The following is a 22,563-nucleotide window of genomic DNA, read 5'->3' as shown; positions in this document are numbered from 1 at the left end:
TGGTTATGACTGAATTAGAAATTCAAGCTCTTTTTGGAAGATGAATGCAAACATGAGTTGAGCTCTGTTAAAACTCTTAATATAGTCCTTGCTTGTACACAAGGAATTGTGTCAGTTACTCAGCTGAAGATTCTAAGAGTGTACAACAACTCAAGGGTTGCTCAAGTGTTACAAAAGGTAATATTACCCATGCAGTCATCTATATTGCAATAGGCAATGTATACAGCAATGAGCAACTACAATCTACTGGATTGCGAATGGGTCTAGAAATGAAAATACCTAGGTTTTTTTCCCATCTCTGCCACTTACTCACTGTGGATTAAATTCACCCATGTGCAGAGGGCAGGTGTCCAAGGTCTATGTATCACTTAAAACCCAATTAAGTGGGTCTTAAAGGGTGCATTGTGCTGGTCTTATGCATAGGAATGAGTTTCACCCTGTGTGAACCTGAGCAAGTCACTTAGTTTCTTTATACAGTAGAACCTCAGAGTTATGAACACCAGAGTTACGGACTGAGCCGTCAACCACACACCTCATTTGGAACTGGAAGTAGGCAATCAGGCAGTAATATACACACACACACACACACACACACACACACACACACACACAAGCAAGTCCAGTACTGTTTTAAATGTAAACTACTAAAAAATAAAGGGAAAGTTTCAAAACAAAAAGTTGACAAGGTAAGGAAACTGTTTCTGTGTTTGTTTCATTTAAATTAAGATAGTTAAAAGTAGCATTTTTCTTCTGCGTAGTAAAGTTTCAAAGCTGTATTAAGTCAGTGTTCATTTATAAACTTTTGAAAGAACAACCATAATATTTTGTTCAGAGTTATGAACATTTTGGAGTTACAAACAACCGCCATTCCTGAGGTGTTTGTATCTCTGAGGTTCTACTGTACCTCACTCTATATGGAAAATGGGAATAATAATGTTTGCTCACCCTTGTAAAGCACTTTGAGATATGTGGAAAAGCACGATAGAAGGATAGAGAGAATTTTTGTTATGTTGCAGATTATTCACAGGAGGACCATAATGGTGACTTGTCATAAACCTTAATTTGCATAAAATGCCACAGATTACATCTGCCCTCATTTATGGGAGTACATCATATGGTGTAAAGGTTTCAGTATGCAGTGCTCTGTCTGACTGGCCTGCCTCACATTAAGACAGAGTATTGCATGCTGGGACTTGTGGATTCTACCTGTCATACCACTTTTGTACAGGTGGGATTGATCATAGACCACATTGCAGAACTCTGCAGCCTGCATTTGCCTAGAGACTGCATTGTTTGCATTATCACTGTCATATAGCATTCTTTGCATCATTTCTGGCAGCACTCTCACTACAAATGACATCACTTGCCCAAATCTGCTCTTATTGCAGTAGCTGGCAAAATTCCTATGGACTAGAATGGGAGCAGGATTGGATCCAATAAGGTGAATACACATCTCTAATTACACTGTCAGAAGCAAATGGTCATGATTACTATCCAGCAGTCCAAAGTCTGCACAGGAGGCTGGTGGTATTTCAGAGTGAGCTGACTAAAATAACATCTAAAGATTTAAGAGAGACAAGATGGGTGAGGTAATATCTGTTATTGGCTCAACTTCTGTTGGTGAAAGAGACAAGCTTTCAAGATCCACAGAGCTCTTTCTCAGACAAGTTTATTACCTAAAACAACCTTTCATGGTTACCCGAAGAAGAGCTCTGTGGAGCTTGAAAGCTTGTCTCTTTCACTAACAGAAGTTGAGCCAATGACAGATATTACCTCACCCACCTTGTCTCATATCCTGGGACCAAGATGGCGGCAACAACACTGCAAACTTAAAGACATAGAAGTTACATACAACACCAAGTAAAGATGATAGTTTGAGGGAAATCAAAAGTAGGCAGAGCCTAGTGTGTCCACCTGTGAGATACTTCAGGAATTCAAGAATGAAATTTTGTCAAACTGCAGGAACACTTGCAGTTCTTACTGTAGAAAAAGATCTCTACTGATCAAAAAAAAATGTGATACAACCATCGGAAGCTAGTAGACTGTTATGAATATTTCCAATTAAAATTCCTGTGTTTACTTCATTTCCCCCAACATTCTTAGGAAAGTTGATCTGCCGAAACAACACTCTGAAAAATGTTTTCTACTCATTGCATACATTTTTGAAAAAGGGGGTTGCTGTGTTTCAATGTGGATGAGTCAATGTTACTGAATGTTTATCAGAATGCCACTAAATAAGCTATGTGAAAATCGTAAAGAGCTTGGAGGCAAAAAAGAAACAGTTTTAGAGGTAGTAGGTACCACTTCTAGTGTAGGACCTGTACTGAAGTTAGTTCCTTTTCAAACTTAGCAGTGAAACAATTAATAAAGGAACCCATTAAGGTCTGATTGTTGCTGCTAAAAAGGAAGGTTGAATTTCAGTCCTTTGAAGTAACTGAGAATGATTCAGGCCTCATTACAGAGATATAATCTACATTCATACATTTATGTTAGTGATTCAAATCTATTGGGACAGATTGAATTCCGTTAAATAGTGCATCTTTCCTGTGGAACTTTTCTCAGGCTTTCTCAGGCTAACCTAAGAGGTGACCTAACAATACAAAGTAGTGGGGTATTTAGGGATTCAACTGTGCTATAAAAGAAAGGCTATACAGAAAGTAGAAAAAGGAATGAGATATAATCTAAAAAGCTATGTCAGCTTTTCATTTGGGCTCTGTTTTGTAAATGCCCTCCCTGTCATCACACAGCATAGAAAAGGACTCTATCTGTTGTAGTGGTTTTAAGTACTGCACTAAGTATTGCACCTGCCAGAACCAGATTTAATATGAAACTTCTAAAGTTGCAATTTTTATTTTTGATTCATGCAACCAAGCAGAAGTTATAAATAGGTCTAAGCAGAATTTCTCACCTGAGCAGAAAATTCAGCTGTGAGGCTTTAAATAATATTTTAAGTAAAGCCTTTTTAGCTTCCAGTGATATTTTCTCTTCCCAGTGCAGAGAAGCTCTAAAAAAATTGCTGCATTTTGTGACATTTGTTAGCCCAAAGGGCTATAATATGATGGTGTCATCAAATGTACAATTTAAAAGACATGTATTTTTAGTTACTTGTCATTTTAAATTTTTTGAATCAGCTGAACTTTTGGCTGAAACACAAATCCCGCAGAAACCCTATACCGTATATTTCAGACATTGTGGGTAACCCAGGTATAAAACTATGAGCTAGAACATTGAAATTAACATTGTGACCACATTAAAGTTGTCAGCCATTCCTGATAGAATAAACTTTTTCTTTTTCTTTTCTCTTTAAGATTAGTAACTACAAAAATAAATGCTAAATCAAATTAAGCCCCAACATTTTCTGAAGCCTTTACCACAGTGAAAATATGAAGAATAAATATTCTGAAGTAACATAAACAACACCATAAAACATATTGATTCCAGCATTAAATGGTTCCATTTTTAAGGTTGTTTAAATGTCGCCCGCAGAATCTAAGCACATAAATTTAAGAGCTGACTCTTTTGCCACTGAGTAAACATCAAAATTGGAGAAAATCATTTCTATTTTTTTACAGTGAAGTTAATATACTAAAGAGCCCAGCCTAATGAATCAGTCTAATTTTATACCTATTTGTCTTTTATGTATTTTCTGCTGTTCAAAGTAAAATTGATTCCAAATGCACAATATAATGGCAGAGGCTGTTTTTCTACTGCATTCTATTGATCAGCATTATTTCCCTTTGACTATGCCTGTTTCAGACAAGTTCTATGTTTATGCACAGGATAACCCATTTTGTTTCCACATAATGTCAGTTTCCCTCTGTAATCTATTCTCTTACTTAATAGTGTTTCGTTATCTTGCATTTTATACGGATTGTTTTACATTAGTGAATGCTCATGCACAGTTTAATGTCTTGTGTACCGACTGTCCTTAATCACGAGCAGGGACACTCCCTGGTCCCTTATTAAGGTATAAAAACTTAGTGCATCACACAGGGATGCCTGTTAATTGTTGGTTAAAAAAAACCCCACAGAAAACCATTCAGACAGATTTTATGGGGAAAACATTGCAATCCCCATAAAAGCCCATTTTGCTTTGAAGTCCGACGCGTGATTCAGTCAATGACTCATGTTAGTAATTAGAAATTATAGGTCATTTAGATCCCCGATTTCATTTGAGACCAGGAGGGTGAGGGGAGATAAATCTTGAGAGGCTTAAAAGGAAGAGCAGGCTAAAGTGTGAACTTTTTATTTCAGCAACGGAAGCGAGAAATCAATGGTACATTAAAGCGGGGGGAGAGACCTCCATGGAAGCTGGCAAAGGGGAAGGAAAGGGAGCTAATTATGTCTCTTCCCTTTTACTCTCCTTGACCAACATATAATCTTACTTTTCAGGGCTTGTCTGCACTATATTCTTCTAACCAGTCTCGCCCCCGATCCCTTCTCTAACCCAGGAAGGGGGGTGGGGGAAGTCAGCACAGCATAAGCTCCAGGTGGTTCTCTCAAGCACTTCACTGCCAAAAAAATAAAATAAAACCCTGCGCTAGAAAACAAGCATTAAAAAAAAAGGAAGAAAGGAAAGAAGGGGGGTTTCCCTAGAGTGGATTGGTTCAGCCTGGAAGACAGGGAAATTAGTAAAGCATGAGTCTCCAAGCCATGCTGGTGGCCAGCACTCGGAGGAGAAGAACGCTTTAGGAGCAATTAGCAAAGAGCTGAAGACTGCTGCTTCTGCTGCAGACGGGGAGGAAGCAAGGGCAGTTCCGTCCGGAGGCTCCCTCCACAGCAGGCATTTGCTCACTCCAGCTGCAAAAGGGTTTCAGATGTCCCACCGCTGCTTGACCCCCTGCAAACAAGGGTTGACCACCAGAGGCACATCCCACCTCTTGCTTGTAATCACTGACATACACTGAGGCTACAGCTTCCAACCTGTTTACAACCAGACGGGGGAGAGAAGTTGGGATTTCTCTCTCTCTCTCTCTCTCTTTGGAGCTTTTTTTTTTTGGGTACTTTCTGAAGGATTCAAAGCAAAACAAAGAAACTGCCTCCTCTGGGCTGTCAGTGAGAAGGGACGAGTTGTACAACTGGCTTGCGCTTTGCCAAGGAAAGGGGGTGGGGAAATCAGAAGAAGGTGCAAAAGCCATCAAGTGTGTGTGTGTGTGTGTGTGTGTGTGTGTGTGTGTGTGTGTGTGTGTGTAGGGGGTGGGCTTGGGGCAAGAAACCCCTTCCAGTACCCCCTTGGGTTCTAGTCGTTATTTATTTTTGCTATCGTTTGTTCACTCTGCTGTCATCTATTTTTCAGACCTTTCTGCATCTAAGATGGTAAAGAAAGGAGGGAGGAAGAGAACGAAATAACCACGGGGAAGCCTCAGACCAGGTTGGGGAGGGGGGGTGAGAATAAAAGGAGAGAGGATTAACCACCACCACCACCACACAAAAACCCCACCAACTTTCTTCTGTGAGGGAGGACTCGAAGGATTAAAAAAGCAGCAACTTCTGAGGCGATTTGTCCCGAGTTATGGATGTTGGTGCACTCACTTCAGGCCAGATCAGAGCTCAGAGGGCTCTAACCAGAAGCAGCAGCCACCAGCTCTCCACTTGCCTTTTACCAGGTTTTACCCTTCCAGTATGTTTCTTCTGATGAGACATTTTCCAGCGCCCAGCGTTTCAGTACAATGTGCAAATGGATACTGACAAATGGTGCCTCAGCCTTTTCCCACCTGCCTTGCTGCGGGTGCTACTGCCTATTCCTGCTGCTCTTCTTGGTGTCTTCTGGGTCTGTCATCTGCCAGGACATGCGGTCCCCGGAGGCCACCAACGCGTCTTCTTCATCCTCCTCCTCCTCTTCATCCTTCTCCTCTCCTGCCAGTGCGGGGAGGCACGTGCGGAGCTACAATCACCTCCAGGGAGATGTGCGCTGGAGGAAGCTCTACTCTTACAACAAGTACTTTCTCAAGATTGAGAAGAACGGCAAGGTCAGCGGGACCAAGAAGGAGAACTGCCCGTACAGTAAGTACTGATTCCCCGCAGCCCCCGAGAACTGAGCGCCCAGAGGGAGCCTAATCAATATCACACCCCTCCCCCCCCGAAAAGCCCTACACAACCAGGACAGTCACCCCACTACTAGTGCATCTCGTTTGCTCACATGCCACCCTCCACCCTGCCATCCAAACTTTTAGTTCTCAAGAGCACTTGCTTGGGAAGGTGACAGGGAGAGGTGGGGTGGTGTCTCTTTGGACTCTGCTCGCTGCATCCTTCTCCTATCTGCACATCTCATCTCTCTCCAGAAATTTGTTTTGCAAATGGTTTGAGTGAACACAATTGGTTTCCTGGGCTGGCAGAAAAGCAACTTAGAAAGATTTGTAAAGGGGGGAGGGGGAGTATTTTCTACTGAGTCTGAAAACAATTATCCCCTGTCATTAGAATGGTTTGATGTGAACTCTAGTTTAAAACAATACATTGATTCCCCGCCTCCCTTTAAGCCCCACAAGATTTATCTACTTCTCTCTTCCCCGCCCCCCATCCTTCCACTCCCCATCCCGTGAAAAGTGTTTTTCTGGTTTTGATTTCTGTCCCTGCATGTTGTTGGGTTTTGAGCGATTGCAGCCCATGAAGTTAACTTTTAAGGCACCACTGCTGCTATTTGTCTTTGCCCTGCCTTCTCTCTGGTAACATGATGCTCATGTCTGCGTTGTCAATAGCATATGTGCTGCTTTGTGGTGTCCTGTTGTACTCTTTTCTTCGGAAAGCTCTCATATTGCAGCACTGCTATACTACTATTGCATCGTAAACATCTGGGGCTGTACTCATACGGACCTCACACACATTTCATTGTCATCGTTTCTTAAAGAAGAAATATTTTCAAAGTAAAAGTCACAAGGCAGTTTCAGTGGCTGTAGTTTACCCCGTAGAGTGAACGTTTCTCTAATACTAATTAGGCTTCTAATAATATTATGTCTCTGGTAATATATTTTTGGTAGTCAGTCTTGAGAAATGTAATTTTTGTGCTGGCAAGAAAATGAATAATCTCAAGTGGAGTGGGGAACTGTAGTAAATACCAATACATTGTAGTAAAAACATTGTACAATACATTGTAGTGTAATCTTAAATGCCAACACCCCTGTGTTGGAAAGGTAGTCTGTGCTATACCAATGTTTGAGAAAGCTACTTTATTTGATCCTACCGGTGAAGAGCAGCTGGTTGAGCTTAGGTTGTTTTTGTAAATCCAAATATACCTAGGGATATATGCCCTGCTAAACTAAAAATAAATGGGTAGCTAAATGAGAGCTGCTTGAAACAGTAAGTAAAGTACAGAGTGTGGTTTGGCAGGATGCCATGTTATATGTTTAAAAAAAAAAGATTACAGTTAATTCTCTGGTACTTGTATTCTTTCTTTACACCTCCATAATATGCCTTTTTTTTTCATTTGAGTTCTTGTGTCATTGCTTCCACTTGCTACAGCTAGCAACTTATTTTCATATTTTATATTATCACAAGTGTTAATTCTGCAGTGTTAGACCTATGTTTGTAATGCTTTAGGGGTCAAAGCAGATTGGCTTTACCATATAGTCTTTTAATTTTCATAGAAAATAGTTTTATGAGATACAATTGTATGCTGAAGACTTCATTTTGGTAGGTTAGCCTGTACATCTAACTGTTACCATTGTTGTACCATGTTTCTTAATAGTGCAGAGTACTGTGCTTCTCAGAAATGTTTCTAAATGTGTACTCCTCTACTTGTAAAATAAATAGGTTTTGTGTGAGCATATTGCTTCAGGAAGGGAATGGGAATTAATGTCTGATTCTGCAGACATTAATGCAGGTAAGTAACTTTATTCAGGTGAGTAGTCCTATTTTAATCAGTACAACTATTCATTTGTATAAAGTTACCTACATGTGTAAGTGTCTACAGGATGAGTCCCTAACTGAGGAAAGAGAATAAAAGGAAACAAACATACACATGATCAGAGCCCCAATCTTACAGTCCTTAGGTAGGAGCAACTCCCCTTAATCTATCTGGCATTATGCCTAGGACTTTTTGTTTTTCATCTAACACATAATAAAATTAGAAGGTAGTTGATATTCTTGTTGACACGTCATAGATATTTTCAGATTTGCAGAATGTTTGTCCACAGTGCCAAAAATTAAATAAAACATAGATTTGTTTACATGTTTCCCCCCCCATGCACATAAGAACTTCAGAACAGCCATACTGGGTCAGACCAATGGTCCATCTAGCTCAGTATCCTGTCTTCCGACAGTGGCCAATGCCAGGTGCTTCAGAGGGAATGAACAAAACAGGTAATCATCAAGTGATATAAGTCAAGCATTAATTCAGAACTACAAAATAATTATAGCTTGTTATCAGCAAAGTTTACATAAAGTAAATGAAGGGCACAGTTTCTTCAAAATGAATAACTTGAGAGTGCTTAAATGAAGCACAGTACTGGAATACCTTTAAAAAGCAAACCCATCTGGATATATAATATTTTAGTAAATATTTAAGTTTTTGCTATCAGATCAAAAAGAGTCAAACATCTACACTGGTCTTTAACTACATACCAGTGCAAATTAAAATGTCGTCATGAAAGTGCACAACTGTGTTAAATGATCCCCACCTATGTTGCCTTGAATTTCAAGAACATCCATATCAAAACATTGTAAGTGAAAAGCATAGGTTCTGTGAATCATAATTTAACATCTGGCTATGTAATCAGAACACCACCATGATCTCCAGACGGACTGAGTCAGTGGCAGTATTTTGTATCATCATTAAAATATTGTCTAAATGTGTAATTACATGTGACTAAACCTCTGCCATACCTAAGGGGTAAGCCATCTAGCCAGCCCATCAAATTGTAGTCTGTTAAATATTAGGGTGTTTAACCTCTGAAATAAGTTCCTCATCCAAAATCACATTTCCCTAGACAAATAATGATTACTATTGACACACATGGCTTTATTTTTTAAATATGTTAATTTGGGGATTAACTTCTTTCACTCAGATGATAATGTTTAAAATCCAGTTATAATACAAAAAATGTTATCTACGGGGCTGCAAGCTTCTGATATGCTGCGTAATTAGACAACAGTTTTAATGGCTGCTTGCCAGTGAAATGCTATGAAGTAAAAGAAACAGTCGGAGAAAGTCAGGATAAACCTTCAGAAAGTACAATTTAGTTTCCAGTTCCTAAAATGGCTCAAGAAGCATTCATAGCTTTGCTCTATAAATATTATATAGTATGCACTAAATAAAGGTTTACTTTGGCAGATGTTTTCCAACTTGATTACACCAGAACTGTTACCTCAGCCTTTACATACCTCCAGGATAACGGAACGGGTGAATGATGACTATTCTGTAAGAAGTCTGGGGGAGCTTGCATAATTTATCATAGCTGGAGTATATCTGTCACTAGATATACATAGTATAGTTTAGGTTTTGTTTTATTATTCTTTACATCTAGAGCTTTGCCCTTGAAACTCTACCACTCAGCACTAGTTCTTCTTACCTCAGTGTTGCAGCTGCAAGGTCCTCTTGCTACAGCTCCTGATAAGTTCATTTCTAGAAGTGAATAAAACAGCTGTAGTGCTCTCCAGTGACTGTGAGCATGTGTGAAACAAAAGCCCTGAGTAATTACAAAAGTATTGCCTATAACTCGACATCTGAGATGGCTAAGAAGAGTTTTGAGCTTTTAGCATATGTAAAGATAGAGGCATTGCTGTGTGTAGACATATGGCCCAGTTGCACCTTACTGGAATTAGTGGGATTGCGCAGGGCTAATGGAGAGTGAATTTTGGCCCATATAACATATGATGAGTTGGCTAAGGTAAACATACATTAAGTCTTTTTAGTATTACACTGTCCAAAACAATAAAAAATTGACTAAAGAGTCAACTGTCTGAAGGCCTTGAAGTATGCAAGATATGAATGTTAATAGGGATAGCAGTAACTAGGGAAGAGGGTAAAATATGAACTGCATAGTTATTAAGTTCTGCAGCCTAATAGAAATTGCAGAACTGGGCTTGCTTATTTATTTATTTATTTATTGAATTAAATCTATGGGCCTAGTCCAAAGTTCATTGAAATCAATGGAAGATTTCCCATTCACTCCCGTGGGCTTTCACTTTCAGTAAGGCTCAATGTGCACAGTGCTGTACAAAACATACTGTAGAAGGTGGCACAGTGACCACCACAAGGAACTTACACTCAAATTAGGCTGGCACCATAGGGGTTTCTGAGCTAGTGTGAACGGATTCAGCTATATTTAAATCAGTGGAATCACACTGATTTACAGCAGATGAGATTGTATCTTATAGTATACCTACTTATTGACTTCAGTGGGCCCTTGTAGTCTTTGCACTGACTTCAGTGAACTTTGGATCCGATATATAATGCACAAAGAAAATCTACATCAATGTCACCTATGTTAACAGTGGCACATTAGATTAAGGATACATGACTATTTAAGAAAAATCTACTAATTTCATTGTCTCTTGTAATTGTTTACAGCTGACAAGCCAATGTTTAACTGTTCCCAGGTGTAATAAAACCATTTAATTTGATTGTAAATAACAGTGAGATAGCTGCAATAAGATCAGATGCACAACTTTAAATAGAAGACTAGAACATTGAGCAAACAGTGCTGTCTTAATACTGGATATTATTAAAACAGACTGTATGAGATCACTTTAATTCTTTCAGAGTTGGTTTAGTATATTAAACAATATTTTTTTTAAATGAAAGACTGCTTTACAGGATCATGTATTTCCCTGGTATCACTTTTTGCAAAGAGTTACTACATGTTGTTGACAGTTCAAAATTTTTTTTAAAAAATTGACCTCAGGAAATCATATACTGCTTCCTAATAAATAGTTTTGTTTCCTGGGAAGGAAATCTATATATTTTTATTACTTAACTGGTATCTCATTTAAGTCTAGGTTGTTCCTGGAGTTCAGTTACATAATTTATAACCATCAGAATACAAGCACAGACACTTGGGATTTATGTATATGGAAGGAATTGTATTATTTAATGTCTACATGACACTCTCCTGTTACCTTGACTGCATTCCCACCATGTGGACCCTCCACACCGATAGTGTAGCCTTATCATAAATTTCTTAACATTTACAGTTGTAAGGAGTCTTTTTTTTTCTTTTTGTCTTCATAAATCTGATTTATAACCACTTGCGAAAGAAGACTAAGACAGCATTAGGTGGGGATCACCCTGACAACCTAAGAAGAATATGAGACCAAGGACAAGTAAGCTTACATATTCCACACTGCTATTTCAGTCTTAACTTGGTAAGGACTGTAATATGTGGCTCAAGGCAGTATGAAATTTCTCAAACATGTTCCACTATAGTGTAAGAACCTCTGTCTTGAAACAAGGCATTTTAAAATGTTTTCAAGTGCCCTTCTTGAGTCTCCAATTTTATGTGCCCAATCCAGCTCCCATTAAAGTCAGTGGGGGTCTTTCCACTGATTTCAGTGGGAGTTGGATCAGGTCCTGTAGGAATAAAATTTTCGCTAGTCTACAGAGCTAGTCTTATCTGTTGAAGGAAAGCTTATATTTGCAAACCATGTCTTTCCACCCTTTGTGTCTTCTCAAGATAAGCTATTGGTGGTTCCCAATTATTTTTATCACATTGAAGATTCGTGAATGTTAAACACAAACAAGGTAGAACCTCCTTCATGTGAGTGCTAATGGAAAAAAAATATTGTGTTTTTTCTCAAAAGTTTTCCAGCTGAGGAGGTGGAAATGGTGTCAACAAAGTCAATAGAGAGATTAAGCAGCCACTATGGGAGTAGTTCTAGAGTCTATCCATTTTTCTCCTAAGCTTGACTCAGAGACTTTAATTACTCAAAAAAATGTATTGAATTAAAATTACAGTTCACACACAAATCTAATGTCATCAATATTCTGTGCAGCTGCAGCAAGAAGTGGAGTGTTAAAGTGCATTGTTCCAGGGTATTTTTTTAAATCTTATTTCTAAAGACTTTTATGATCTCGTTTGCCTTTAAAATAGTACAAATGTTCCTTATAGTTGTATAATTCCAAAATTTGTCAACATTAATAGTGGATATTATCTTGTTGGAATTAAATGAAAAATTGGCATCACTCACTCCAGGATATGAAACACAACTTCTTTGATGTGTAATGGAGGGAGGATTTACAAATGGACTCTATACCAATATACTTTAATTTCTATGTTGGCATATGCACTATTATTACTAGTCAGACCATGCATGGCTAACAAAGAGATTATCCTTCTCTTACCCCAAAGCTTTATTTAATTGAAAAAAAACTCTCCAGTATTTTAATGTCTATGGCTTCTTATTATTTAGATGCTTTATTTTTTCTGTTGAATCAATGGTATTTATTACTTGGTTTTGTGGACTGGGAAAATCATTTTCTCACAGTACTAGTTGCCTTTGTTGCTAGTGCCAACTCATTGTAATGAACAAAGAGGCTTTACAATATGGAATAAAGAAGAAATCAGACAGAAAACATGCCATCCAAAGCTTTAAGAAGAAATCAACCTGTTTCCTGGAAAGCCGTCTCTGTCTATAAACACCAAAATCTTCAAGGAAAAAAGTTGTGTACACTTTCATCATTGAATGGATTATTAAAACTGAATTAATTATTTGAGGGGGTACAGTTTTACACAAATGTGAGTTTCAATTAATTTAAATGTGAGCCAGGTCACATGCAAAACAATAGCTTTAAAGGCACTCTTTGCTTTTAAATCAGGTCACTTTTGTTCTTTCTTTGAACATTCTGTTCTAATTGGAACAGTAAATCAAAGAAAACACTTAAAGTATATTCCCATGTAAGGTGGAGAACTGGACAATACCTTTTTACTGCTACTAACACGTGCATCCAATTATTGCTTGATAGATTCATAGTGTAAGTAGTAAAGCATTACCTTATTTTATAGTTAGGCTAATAATTCTTTAGCCTATCTCCTTACATGTTTAGCTCTAAATAATCTGTCAGTATTGTATATCTTCTGTGATTAAGGAGGAATTTTCACACACTGGGGCAAGCTTCAAAAATTAAACTATGCTGAAACAAAAAGCTGTTTAATTTTTCCCTAACTTTCCACATAGTGTTTCTCTTGATACTTGTTTGCAGCAACAATTTGTAAGAGCAACTGCTGCTTACCAGCAACATTTCCTCTGGGAACACTTTCCCTAATGTGAAGTGTCCACTCAGCAACATAGCCACCACATAAGAGCAACATTTGTGACATTGCGACGTTACATACTCCGCTTACATGCATCATTTTTGTGTGTGGTAAATGCCAAGACAAAATGCCAAGAAGTTTCTAACTGAAAGAAAAAGTACAGATTATTCAAGACTATCCAATTCCAGGGGCTACTCAAAAACAAGTTGCAGTCAAGTGGGAGTTGCACAGGTCGGTTGCATGCAGAATATGGAAGCAGAAGGATAATTTTTGGCTAAATACGAAGTCGGACAGCTGAATAGCTGCTGTAAGAGTGGGTGTGTGTGAAGGAAAAGCCCCTGATGTCGACCAGCTCTCTTTATATGGTTCAAGGAGAAGAGGGCACAGGGATCACAGCTTGCTGGACCCACAATCAAGGAAAAAGTCCTTCAGCTTGCTGCTTCATTTGGATTAAACGATTTTAAGGCAAATGACAGTTGGTTTACCAGATGGAAGAAACGCTTCAATGTCACTTTCAAAGAAGAGCATGTCAAAAAGCAGTGGGCGGACAAACCAGCAGCTTAGCAGTGACAGTATGAAAAACTTCCTCACATTCTTGAAAAGTTTTCCCTGCTGACATCTACAGTGCTGATGAAACAGGACTTTATCTGAAAGGCTCTGTGACAGAGGACACGTAGGGAAAAAAATTAAAAGCAAGAAGGAGGGAAAGCTTCAAAGGACAGGGTAACTGTGCTTGTCTGTGCCAACACGGATGGGAATGACAAATGGCCGCTGTTCATGATTGGGAAGGTAAAATGACCTAGATGCTTTCTGAAGGATTTCAGGAAACTTCCCCTCAGTTATGTCAGTTCAGGAACTGGCTGGGTCACAGGTGAGATTTTCATCAGCTGGCTAAAAAAGTGGGATCGTCAGCTTCGCTCGCAGAGCCCTAAGAGATGCCTCTTATTGGATAACTGCTCTGCACACCCCAAGGAGTAGTTCTCACGAACATTCAGCTTGAATTCTTACCCCCTAACACTACATCTTTGATGCAACCTATGGATCAAGATGTGATTAACAACATGAAGGGACATTACTGATCAAAAATCACAAACCGGATTATTGTTGCTCTTGATGCAGACCCCAACAGTCCTGAAAACTAAATTTGCTAGCTTGCATTCATCTTGTTGCTGAGGCATGGCAAGATGTAAAGCTGACAACAATTTCCGACTCTTTCAGGAAAGGCAAATTTGTTGTGCTAGCGGAAGGTGTGCTAGACGAGGCTATTGAAGAGTTTGACAACCCCCTGAACGATGTTCCACTGCCGGTCAACATGGAAAAAGAGGACTTAGTAGCTGCTGTGGATGAGGATTTGCTCATGTTCAGAGAGCTAACCAATGAAGAAGTACTGAGCGCTGCTGCAAGGCCAGAGAAATAAGCTTGGGTTGATGAAACATATCATAATCGAAGGTTTCAGAGTAGCAGCCGTGTTAGTCTGTATCCGCAAAAAGAAGAACAGGAGGACTTGTGGCACCTTAGAGACTAACAAATTTATTAGAGCATAAGCTTTCGTGGACTACAGCCCACTTCTTCGGATGCATCCGAAGAAGTGGGCTGTAGTCCACGAAAGCTTATGCTCTAATAAATTTGTTAGTCTCTAAGGTGCCACAAGTCCTCCTGTTCTTCTTTTTATATCATAATCGAGGCAATAATCAAGAGAGTGAGGATGATTTTGATGACGGTCCACCTCTGACAAACTCCAAACTATTGGAGGCTTTGCACACACGTTGGCACTTTTCACAGCTAGAAGGACTTGGCGATAGGGTCTACAGGTCTCTTTTGGGACATTGAATCACATCTTCAAAACAAAATTGTGACTGAGAAGAAGCAGGGCAAATTAACAGAGTTCTGGCACCAGAAATGAGTGAGTTGATCCATTCTTAATTTACAATTTGATACTCACTGTATAAATAGAATACACTTTGATGTGGAATAGTACTTTAATTTAGGTTATTACAGTATTAGTACTTATTTGCATAGCAGACATCCTCATCCAGGGTGATTTACAGTGCATACAAAGTATTACAGTTAAGTGCGAGTACAAAATATGTTTACAAGTAAGAGCAAGAGGCTGTGTTTGTTGTCATGGTTGATGTTTGATCTTAAAACATAAAAATAAAACTTGATACTTTAATAAGTTAACTCAATTAATACCACTTTTTGATACAATATGGTAGTAGGCTACAAATGCAGAATATATATTAATGTAATACTGTAGCAATAATAATAATAATAAACATACATCGCATTGTTGCCATTATAGATTGTTAGCATGTACTGTAGCTGTTTTACATATCAGAAAAAGCAGATTGCCTTTGGTCAGACGACACTCCCCATAACAGCAGCAGCCTCTTCACAGCAATATAGGAAAGAGCACAAATATGTTCCTACTTATGAGTATCTACTCTAATGAGTGATTTTCCGTGGCTTGAAGTGGTTTCCATTATATGCAGTTAGGTGCAGTGGCTCTCAGCACTCCCATTATACAAATTGTTCCAGCACCCCTGTTGAAACATATTGTTCCCTACACATCATCCCTCTGGGGGCTCAGAGGGATGTTGCCATGGAATGATCAAACGGTCTCAAGAAAACAGTGTAGAACCTGGGGAAATGTAATATTTTTGTAGGCTCCCCACCCACCCCCGCAAATTTTGCAGCTGCAGAGTCTGCGTGTGTGGAGGGCGAGGGATGTATAGCCAGCAAGGTAGGGCATGGAATGTTTCATATGCAGTCACGAGGCAGGTTTGTTGCAGATAAGGCATGTCACTTTTTTAATAGCACAAATACTCAGCTCAGTCTGAGTCTCCTAAGGCTTCTGGAAACATCTAGTGCATAATGGACATGCTCAAAGAATTAACACAGGTATTGGTACAGTCAATTTCATACTAACTGAATTGAGCTAAATCATTATAAGACAGGTGTAAACCAGTTTAAGTGTGTCCACATTGGGGTTTGGACAGGTTTAACTGAATTGATGTAAAAAATTATTTTAGTTAAACTGGTTCAATTTTTGGGTGTAGACAAGGCTGAGGTTTGAGAAGGATTGTGGAAACATTTTGATATACACTCAGAATGATCTGAGGCTCAACACCGACAGACCCCAGTCGATGTTGGCTGGGATCAAACCTAGGACCTCTGGAACTTAATGGATGAGCCAACAAATTAATATTGCTTAGCCAAGGCTCTAGTAGACTCATCCATCTCTAGCTGGTTTAGGTTGCCACTAGAGGGGGACAGAGTGCCACACCAAGCAGGTATGGGTTACATTAGCACAGTCACTCAGATTATTCTAACATAACTGTTTTTATAAATTAAAAGTATGTGAGCTACTGTGCTAATTAGACACCACCCTCACCCTGAACGTGTGAAGTCACAAACCCATAACGGATGTGTACAATTTCTTAGAGCAGGGTCGGCAACGCGGCTCGCCAGGATAAGCACCCTAGCGGGCCGGGCCAGTTTATTTACCTACTGATGCAGCAGGTTCGGCCGATCGCGACCCCCACTGGCCGCGGTTCGCTGTCCCGGGCCAATGGGGGCGGTGAGAAGCCACGGCCAGCACATCCCGCGCCGCTTCCCACTGCCCCCATTGGCCCAGGACGGCGAACCATGGCCAGTGGGGGCTGCGATCGGCCGAACCTGCTGCGTCAGCAGGTAAATAAACTGGCCCGGCCCGCTAGGGTGCTTACCCTGGTGAGCCGCGTGCCAAACGTTGCCGACCCCTGTCTTAGAGTAATGTGGCTGAAATTGTATTCACTGCAGCTTCTGTACATGCCACGCAGTGATAGCCAGTATTTATGTAGGCTCTGGTCCATCCACACACAATGGGGAATTGGATTGTTCCTTTTCCCCAGAATCTGTGACAATATGCACTATTGCTATGTCCTTCTACCTGTAGCTGATGTCACAACTTCAGTATTATGAGTACTGGTGAGATGAAATACACAAACTGAAAGAAAACACCTTGGTTTAAATACACTGCCCTAGAAGTTATCAGCTATGTAGAGCATTCACAATCAAAAATCGTTGCTAGAAGAGTTAAGGTTGAATTTTTTTCAGTGCAATGTAGCCAGCACTCCTAAGTTTAATATCTTTGTTTACAGCAATCTATTAATTTTTAGAAAAATGAACGAACTTGGAAATACTGTGTGAAAATGAAGAGTAAAGCCTGTTCCCCACTGCCACAGAACCCGTATCATTCACTATCAACCCATACACACAACTTTAACATTGTCCCATTGTTTTTGACTGTAATGGAAATATTCTCTACACTGTTGCGATTGTGTATTGTTTGTTAAAGTGTAGTAAAGTTTTCAAAAGAAGCACAATCCTTCAGTATACTAAGTTATGTCAGAGTTCTGCAAAGTTTCTGACTAGTTAATATGATGGTGGAATAGAAGAATCTTTTTTTATAAATGATCTGTCTAGTGTTATGAAATATCTTTATTGTGTAAGCCTTACTAGTTTGTATATTCAGGTATTTTAACTACATGTGTATCAACTATGATATATATTTGTAGCGAGTAATGAAGTATATGTTAGTCTTCCAATGTATGGGAAATGGATCAGTTTAATAGGAAATGGAAGTTTAAGGCCCTAAGGAGGGGAGACTTTACCTGCAATTCTAGGCTGCTGGAAGTGCCAGGAATGGATTCCAGAACTGAGTGCACGGAGCCTTTTGTTTCCTATGCTTTCAGTGACATCCCCTTTCCCCCTCTGGGTCCAAGCAGCATGGAGCAGGTAGCTGTCTGATTCAAATGCAGAGAGCAGAAGAGCCAGACCTGGGGAGGAGGGCCAGCATAGATTTGGACAAGGAGCTTGGGGGTGAGAGAGGCTGACTGGAGGCCACTGAAGAAGATTGAAACTGGGAACCAGGGGACAGAGGAGGCTAGAGCTGATTGAGCAAGGAGACTGGGACTGGGAGTGGGTAGGGGGAGACTTGGACAGGCTGAGCAAAGAGACCGGGAGAGAAATGGGAGGGACTGAGAATGAGTGAGCATGTATGGGAGAAACAGATTGGATGAGAAGCTGGGCAAGGAAATTGGGACTGGGAACTAGTTAGCTGGGAGACCATCCTTTCTCTTCCTCCAATCCCCTGCCTCATTTACTACAACCTTCCAGGTTCTGCAACAAATGAACCAGTGGGCTTACAAATACCAGTCTCCTTCACTATATAACCAAGCTTCATCCCCAGAGCGGTTCCTCCTCTGCACTGACTGAGGCAGGATCCTGTGGAAAAAAATTGTATGTGATGATGTAATTAGAGACTGTGTCATACTGCATGTGCACAAGGGGGTAGAATTAAGGTTGCTTAGGCAATCTTAATTTGGGCATTTCCTAACTTTTCACTGCTTGACTTTGCAACCTTAATGATGTTCTTTTAACATAGTTTTTGTGTGTGTAATATAGAGAGAGACCGAGGTGAAGACTTCAATATACTGTTTTATTACATTATGTGCATTTATTATTTCAGTCCTGCAAACAGTTAATCAAGATTCCCATCTAAGTACACAAACTGCCAGGAGGTTTATTTCTTTTCAGATCATTCTAAAGATGAGATGAAGTTAGAGGTCACAAGAGGTGAATAATAGCTTTCAATGCAATTTGCAGACTTCAATATCATTGACTTCTGAGGAAGTAAACAACAAGGGATTTACTGTCTCATCAAATGACCATTTTTAGGCAATCATGAGCCAAGATTTTCTTTTTGTATATAACCATACGGATGATTTTTTTTCATGGTATGATTTATGTTTTCAGACAAGTAGTTTAGGGATATAAAAATGATGTTGGGGAAAGGGAAACAAAGATCTCTGAAAGTGAGGGAAATTGCCCTAAAGTATCAAATAAAACTTGGTAACCTCTCTAACTGCTTCTGCTTCACAGCTTCACTCATTCAATGCACTGTGCAGATCATTCAATTACATTGCATAGCACAAACTGACAATACATGCACTCTCTTTAGTCAAAATTAGTGCAATACGTTGATTTATTGATTACACTGCTCTACAGCCAAAATGCTTCTGAAATAAATGTAGTCAAACTTTACTAATTCTGGGTCACTGAGAACGAAAATGATGCTTAAAATTGTTGATTGGCTCTAGTTTTCAAGATATGCTATTGGGTCAGTATATACAACCCTTGACTTGGGAATGGCGGAGGATAAGTGAGTTATAAAGGGAAGGGATCTCAATTTAAATCAGAAATGACTAAAATACATCTTTGACTGGATCTATGAATAAATCTATGACTGGGTTTGGACAGTACTTGCTTTTTAGGCAAAACAATGAATGATGCAATCTGAAGCTGGTATTGTGTCATACATGATATGAATTGCATCATGTTATTTATTCCTAGAAGTCATGGATGATGCAATCATAACGAAGCTTACATCACTCTGCTGAACAAATTGCCCTATATCAGCTCTAGAAATCATCCAGTGTCGTGCTCTCTTATTTGTCAGTGTTTGATTTTGCAAAGGGACACATTTCTGTTTAGCCAAAGTGAGCAGAGATGCCTCGTACTTGTGTGAACAGTGCAGATAACTTCTGCTATGTTTGTGGTGAAGTGACTTTTGCATCACAAAAGCGCAGTATAACCACTATGGTTAAGAAAGCCTATAATCTTTATTTTGGCTGCAAAATTGGAGATCAGGACAACACGTGGGCCCCACACGTATGCTGCAACACTTGTGCAACAAATCTTTGCCAGTGGTTGAACAGGAAAAGGAAATCTATGCCTTTTGCAGTGCCAATAATTTGGAGAGAGCCAACAGATCATACCAGCAATTGTTACTTCTGCATGGTGCCTCCAGTTGGGAAAGGTGTGTCAAAGAAGAAAAAGTGGACTGTATTATCCAAACATTCCATCAGCTATATGCCCAGTACCCCCCGGAGAAGGACTGCCAGTTCCTGATGCACCAGAATCATTCTCACTTGAGTCAGACGAGGAAGAGGATGAAACTTCTGGTCCTGAACCATCAATGTCACAGGACCCACATTTTCTCCCATCCTGCTCCTCTGAACCACACCTCATAACACAAGGTGAACTGAATGACCTTGTCAGGGATTTGGAACTACCCAAGAGTAAGGCAGAGCTGTTGGGCTCCAGACTACAGCAGTGGAATCTCCTGGCAGGTGATGTTAGGGTTTCCATGTTCCGTAACCGTCAAAAGGATCTTGTCCCATCCTTCTTCATGGAAGGTGATCTTGTAGCCTGCAACAACATCGATGGTGTGATGGCCGCCCTCAACATCATTCACGATCCAGATGAGTGGAGACTGTTCATTGATTCATCGAAGACGAGTCTTAAAGCTGTTTTACTGCATAATGGCAATGTTTTGCCATCAATTCCAGTTGGTCATGCAGTCCATATGAAGGAAACCTATGACAACATGAAACAACTTTTGAGGTGCATAAACTATGACCAACATCAATGGCAGCTTTGTGGCAATTTGAAGGTTGTGGCTCTCTTGCTTGGTCTGCAGACTGGATACACAAAGTACTGCTGTTTTCTCTGCGAATGGGATAGTCGTGCAAGAGATTCCCACTACATGAAGAAAGATTGGCCACTCTGACAGTCATTGGAGCCTGGGAGGAAAAGTGTTCAGCATCCACCACTTGTTGAATCAAGGAAGATTTTGTTACCACCCTTACACATCAAGCTCGGTCTGATGAAGAACTTTGTCAAGGCCATTGACAAAACACAAGCAGCTTTCAAGTACCTCTGTGGAAAATTTCCAAGGTTAAGTGAAACTAAGATAAAGGAAGGTGTCTTTGTTGGTCCTCAGATTCGTGAATTTCTTCGAGATGATGCATTTGACCATGCACTGCGTGGCAAGAAAAAGACGGCATGGAAAGCCTTCCAGTTAGTGGCAATACATTTTCTCGGAAACAACAAGGCAGACAACTACAGGTTGTTGGTGGAAAACCTCCTAAAGGCACACAAAAGCCTTGGTTGCAACATGTCACTAAAGATACATTTTTTGCACTCTCATCTAGATTTTTTTCCACCGAACTGTGGAGCAGTGAGCGACGAGCATGGCGAGCGATTTCACCAGGACATTGCAACATTGGAGAAACACTATCAGGGCAAATGGAGCCCATCAATGCTTGCAGACTATTGCTGGACAGTGACAAGAGATGCTCCATTTAATGAATACAAGAGAGAAGCCAAGAAGCGCCGAGTAGACACTGAATAGGACTAAACTATGTACATAATAGTTTTTTGCCTTTTGTTTCATAATAAATTTTATTTATATAACCCTTTTGCTGATTTTTAAAGTGTTACATAAACAGGAGAGGTGAAATATTATCATGTAAAGCAACCATAAACACATGAAAAGACCTAGGTTTACAATTTATGATTAAAACTCTACTATCTACACAATATACATAGACGTAAAATGTAAAAACTTAAATATCTTAGAAACAGTAGCCAATCAGTTGTTTTAATTGTCATATTTGAATTCAGCACATCAAAATACATAATAAATAGCACATTTTATCTCTGAAGCAGACGACTTCTCAAAAACTGTAGACCAGTGTTATAGGATCAGCTTCTTGTATTAGCTGGACATAAATACAAACATCAAAAATATAATAGCCAGTGACCAAACAGTATAGCTACAGATGCAAATGGGTCCTGTCTTTATAACAAGCTGAGCCCAAATCTGATTATACAGTACAACAGTGTTACATTCATGACTGACAAGGTGTGCTAAACATCAGAAATGGTTGTATCTTAAAGACCTACACTTGGGATGTTTCAAGACTAGATCTTAATTCTGTGGGTTGGGCCTCTCTGTAATTATTATAAAACTTTTCTATAAAAACATAAATGTAGACGCTTTAGAAAATATGCCATGAGCACAGCTTCTGTCTGTTCCCCTTCCCTATATACTCCTATATGTTTTAGTCACAGGAATTTGATCATGACATCAATTTTTGACAATGTTAGGCTATTCCAAATCAGTCTACACCTCCTTGAAGTGCTAAATATATCTTAGAGTTGGGGTCTCCCTTTTTTTCATTATTGTCATCATGTCTTGGGCATCCTTGGGCTTTATTCTTTTGGCTGAATTTGCCACAATTGAATTTACTTTTACACACACACACCCTCTACTTGCCTTCTCTTATGGCTCTTACGGTATAACTCTTCTTTGAAATGACAGTCCTCTAGTTTATAATCTATTTGACTGCAGTGAAAACACTTACAATAAGATTATTCAGTCTGACACTTGGCTAATGTAACATTAATCTGGTGTACATCACTCTTGGTCATTTCTTCTACTTCTCTTGCTGCAGTCTTCATTAAAATAGACACATCTGCAGCTGGAAAA

At 39.6% G+C, this 22,563-nt stretch overlaps 1 protein-coding gene across 4 annotated transcripts in view; it reads left to right on the top strand.

Annotated features, from left to right (window-relative positions):
- The window catches only part of FGF10 (fibroblast growth factor 10), a 125,084-nt gene that overhangs the window by 28,310 nt on the left and 74,211 nt on the right, over positions 1-22,563 (top strand). For 2 of the 4 annotated variants that reach the window (XM_042857520.2, XM_065598905.1), the window contains exon 2: positions 5,297-6,003. In XM_042857520.2, the coding sequence (XP_042713454.1) occupies positions 5,670-6,003 (334 nt within the window). In that variant the 5' untranslated portion in view covers positions 5,297-5,669. Of the gene's footprint in view, positions 1-4,570; positions 4,887-4,987; positions 5,126-5,296; positions 6,004-22,563 lie in introns of those variants that run through there. The other 2 variants (XM_065598906.1, XM_065598904.1) reach the window with 2 other exon arrangements.

This window comes from Chrysemys picta, chromosome 6, assembly GCF_011386835.1.
Source record: "Chrysemys picta bellii isolate R12L10 chromosome 6, ASM1138683v2, whole genome shotgun sequence".
NCBI classification, from domain to species: Eukaryota; Metazoa; Chordata; order Testudines; family Emydidae; genus Chrysemys; species Chrysemys picta.
Note: the sequence above shows the minus strand (reverse complement) of the source record. Positions and strands in the feature narration are given on the sequence as shown.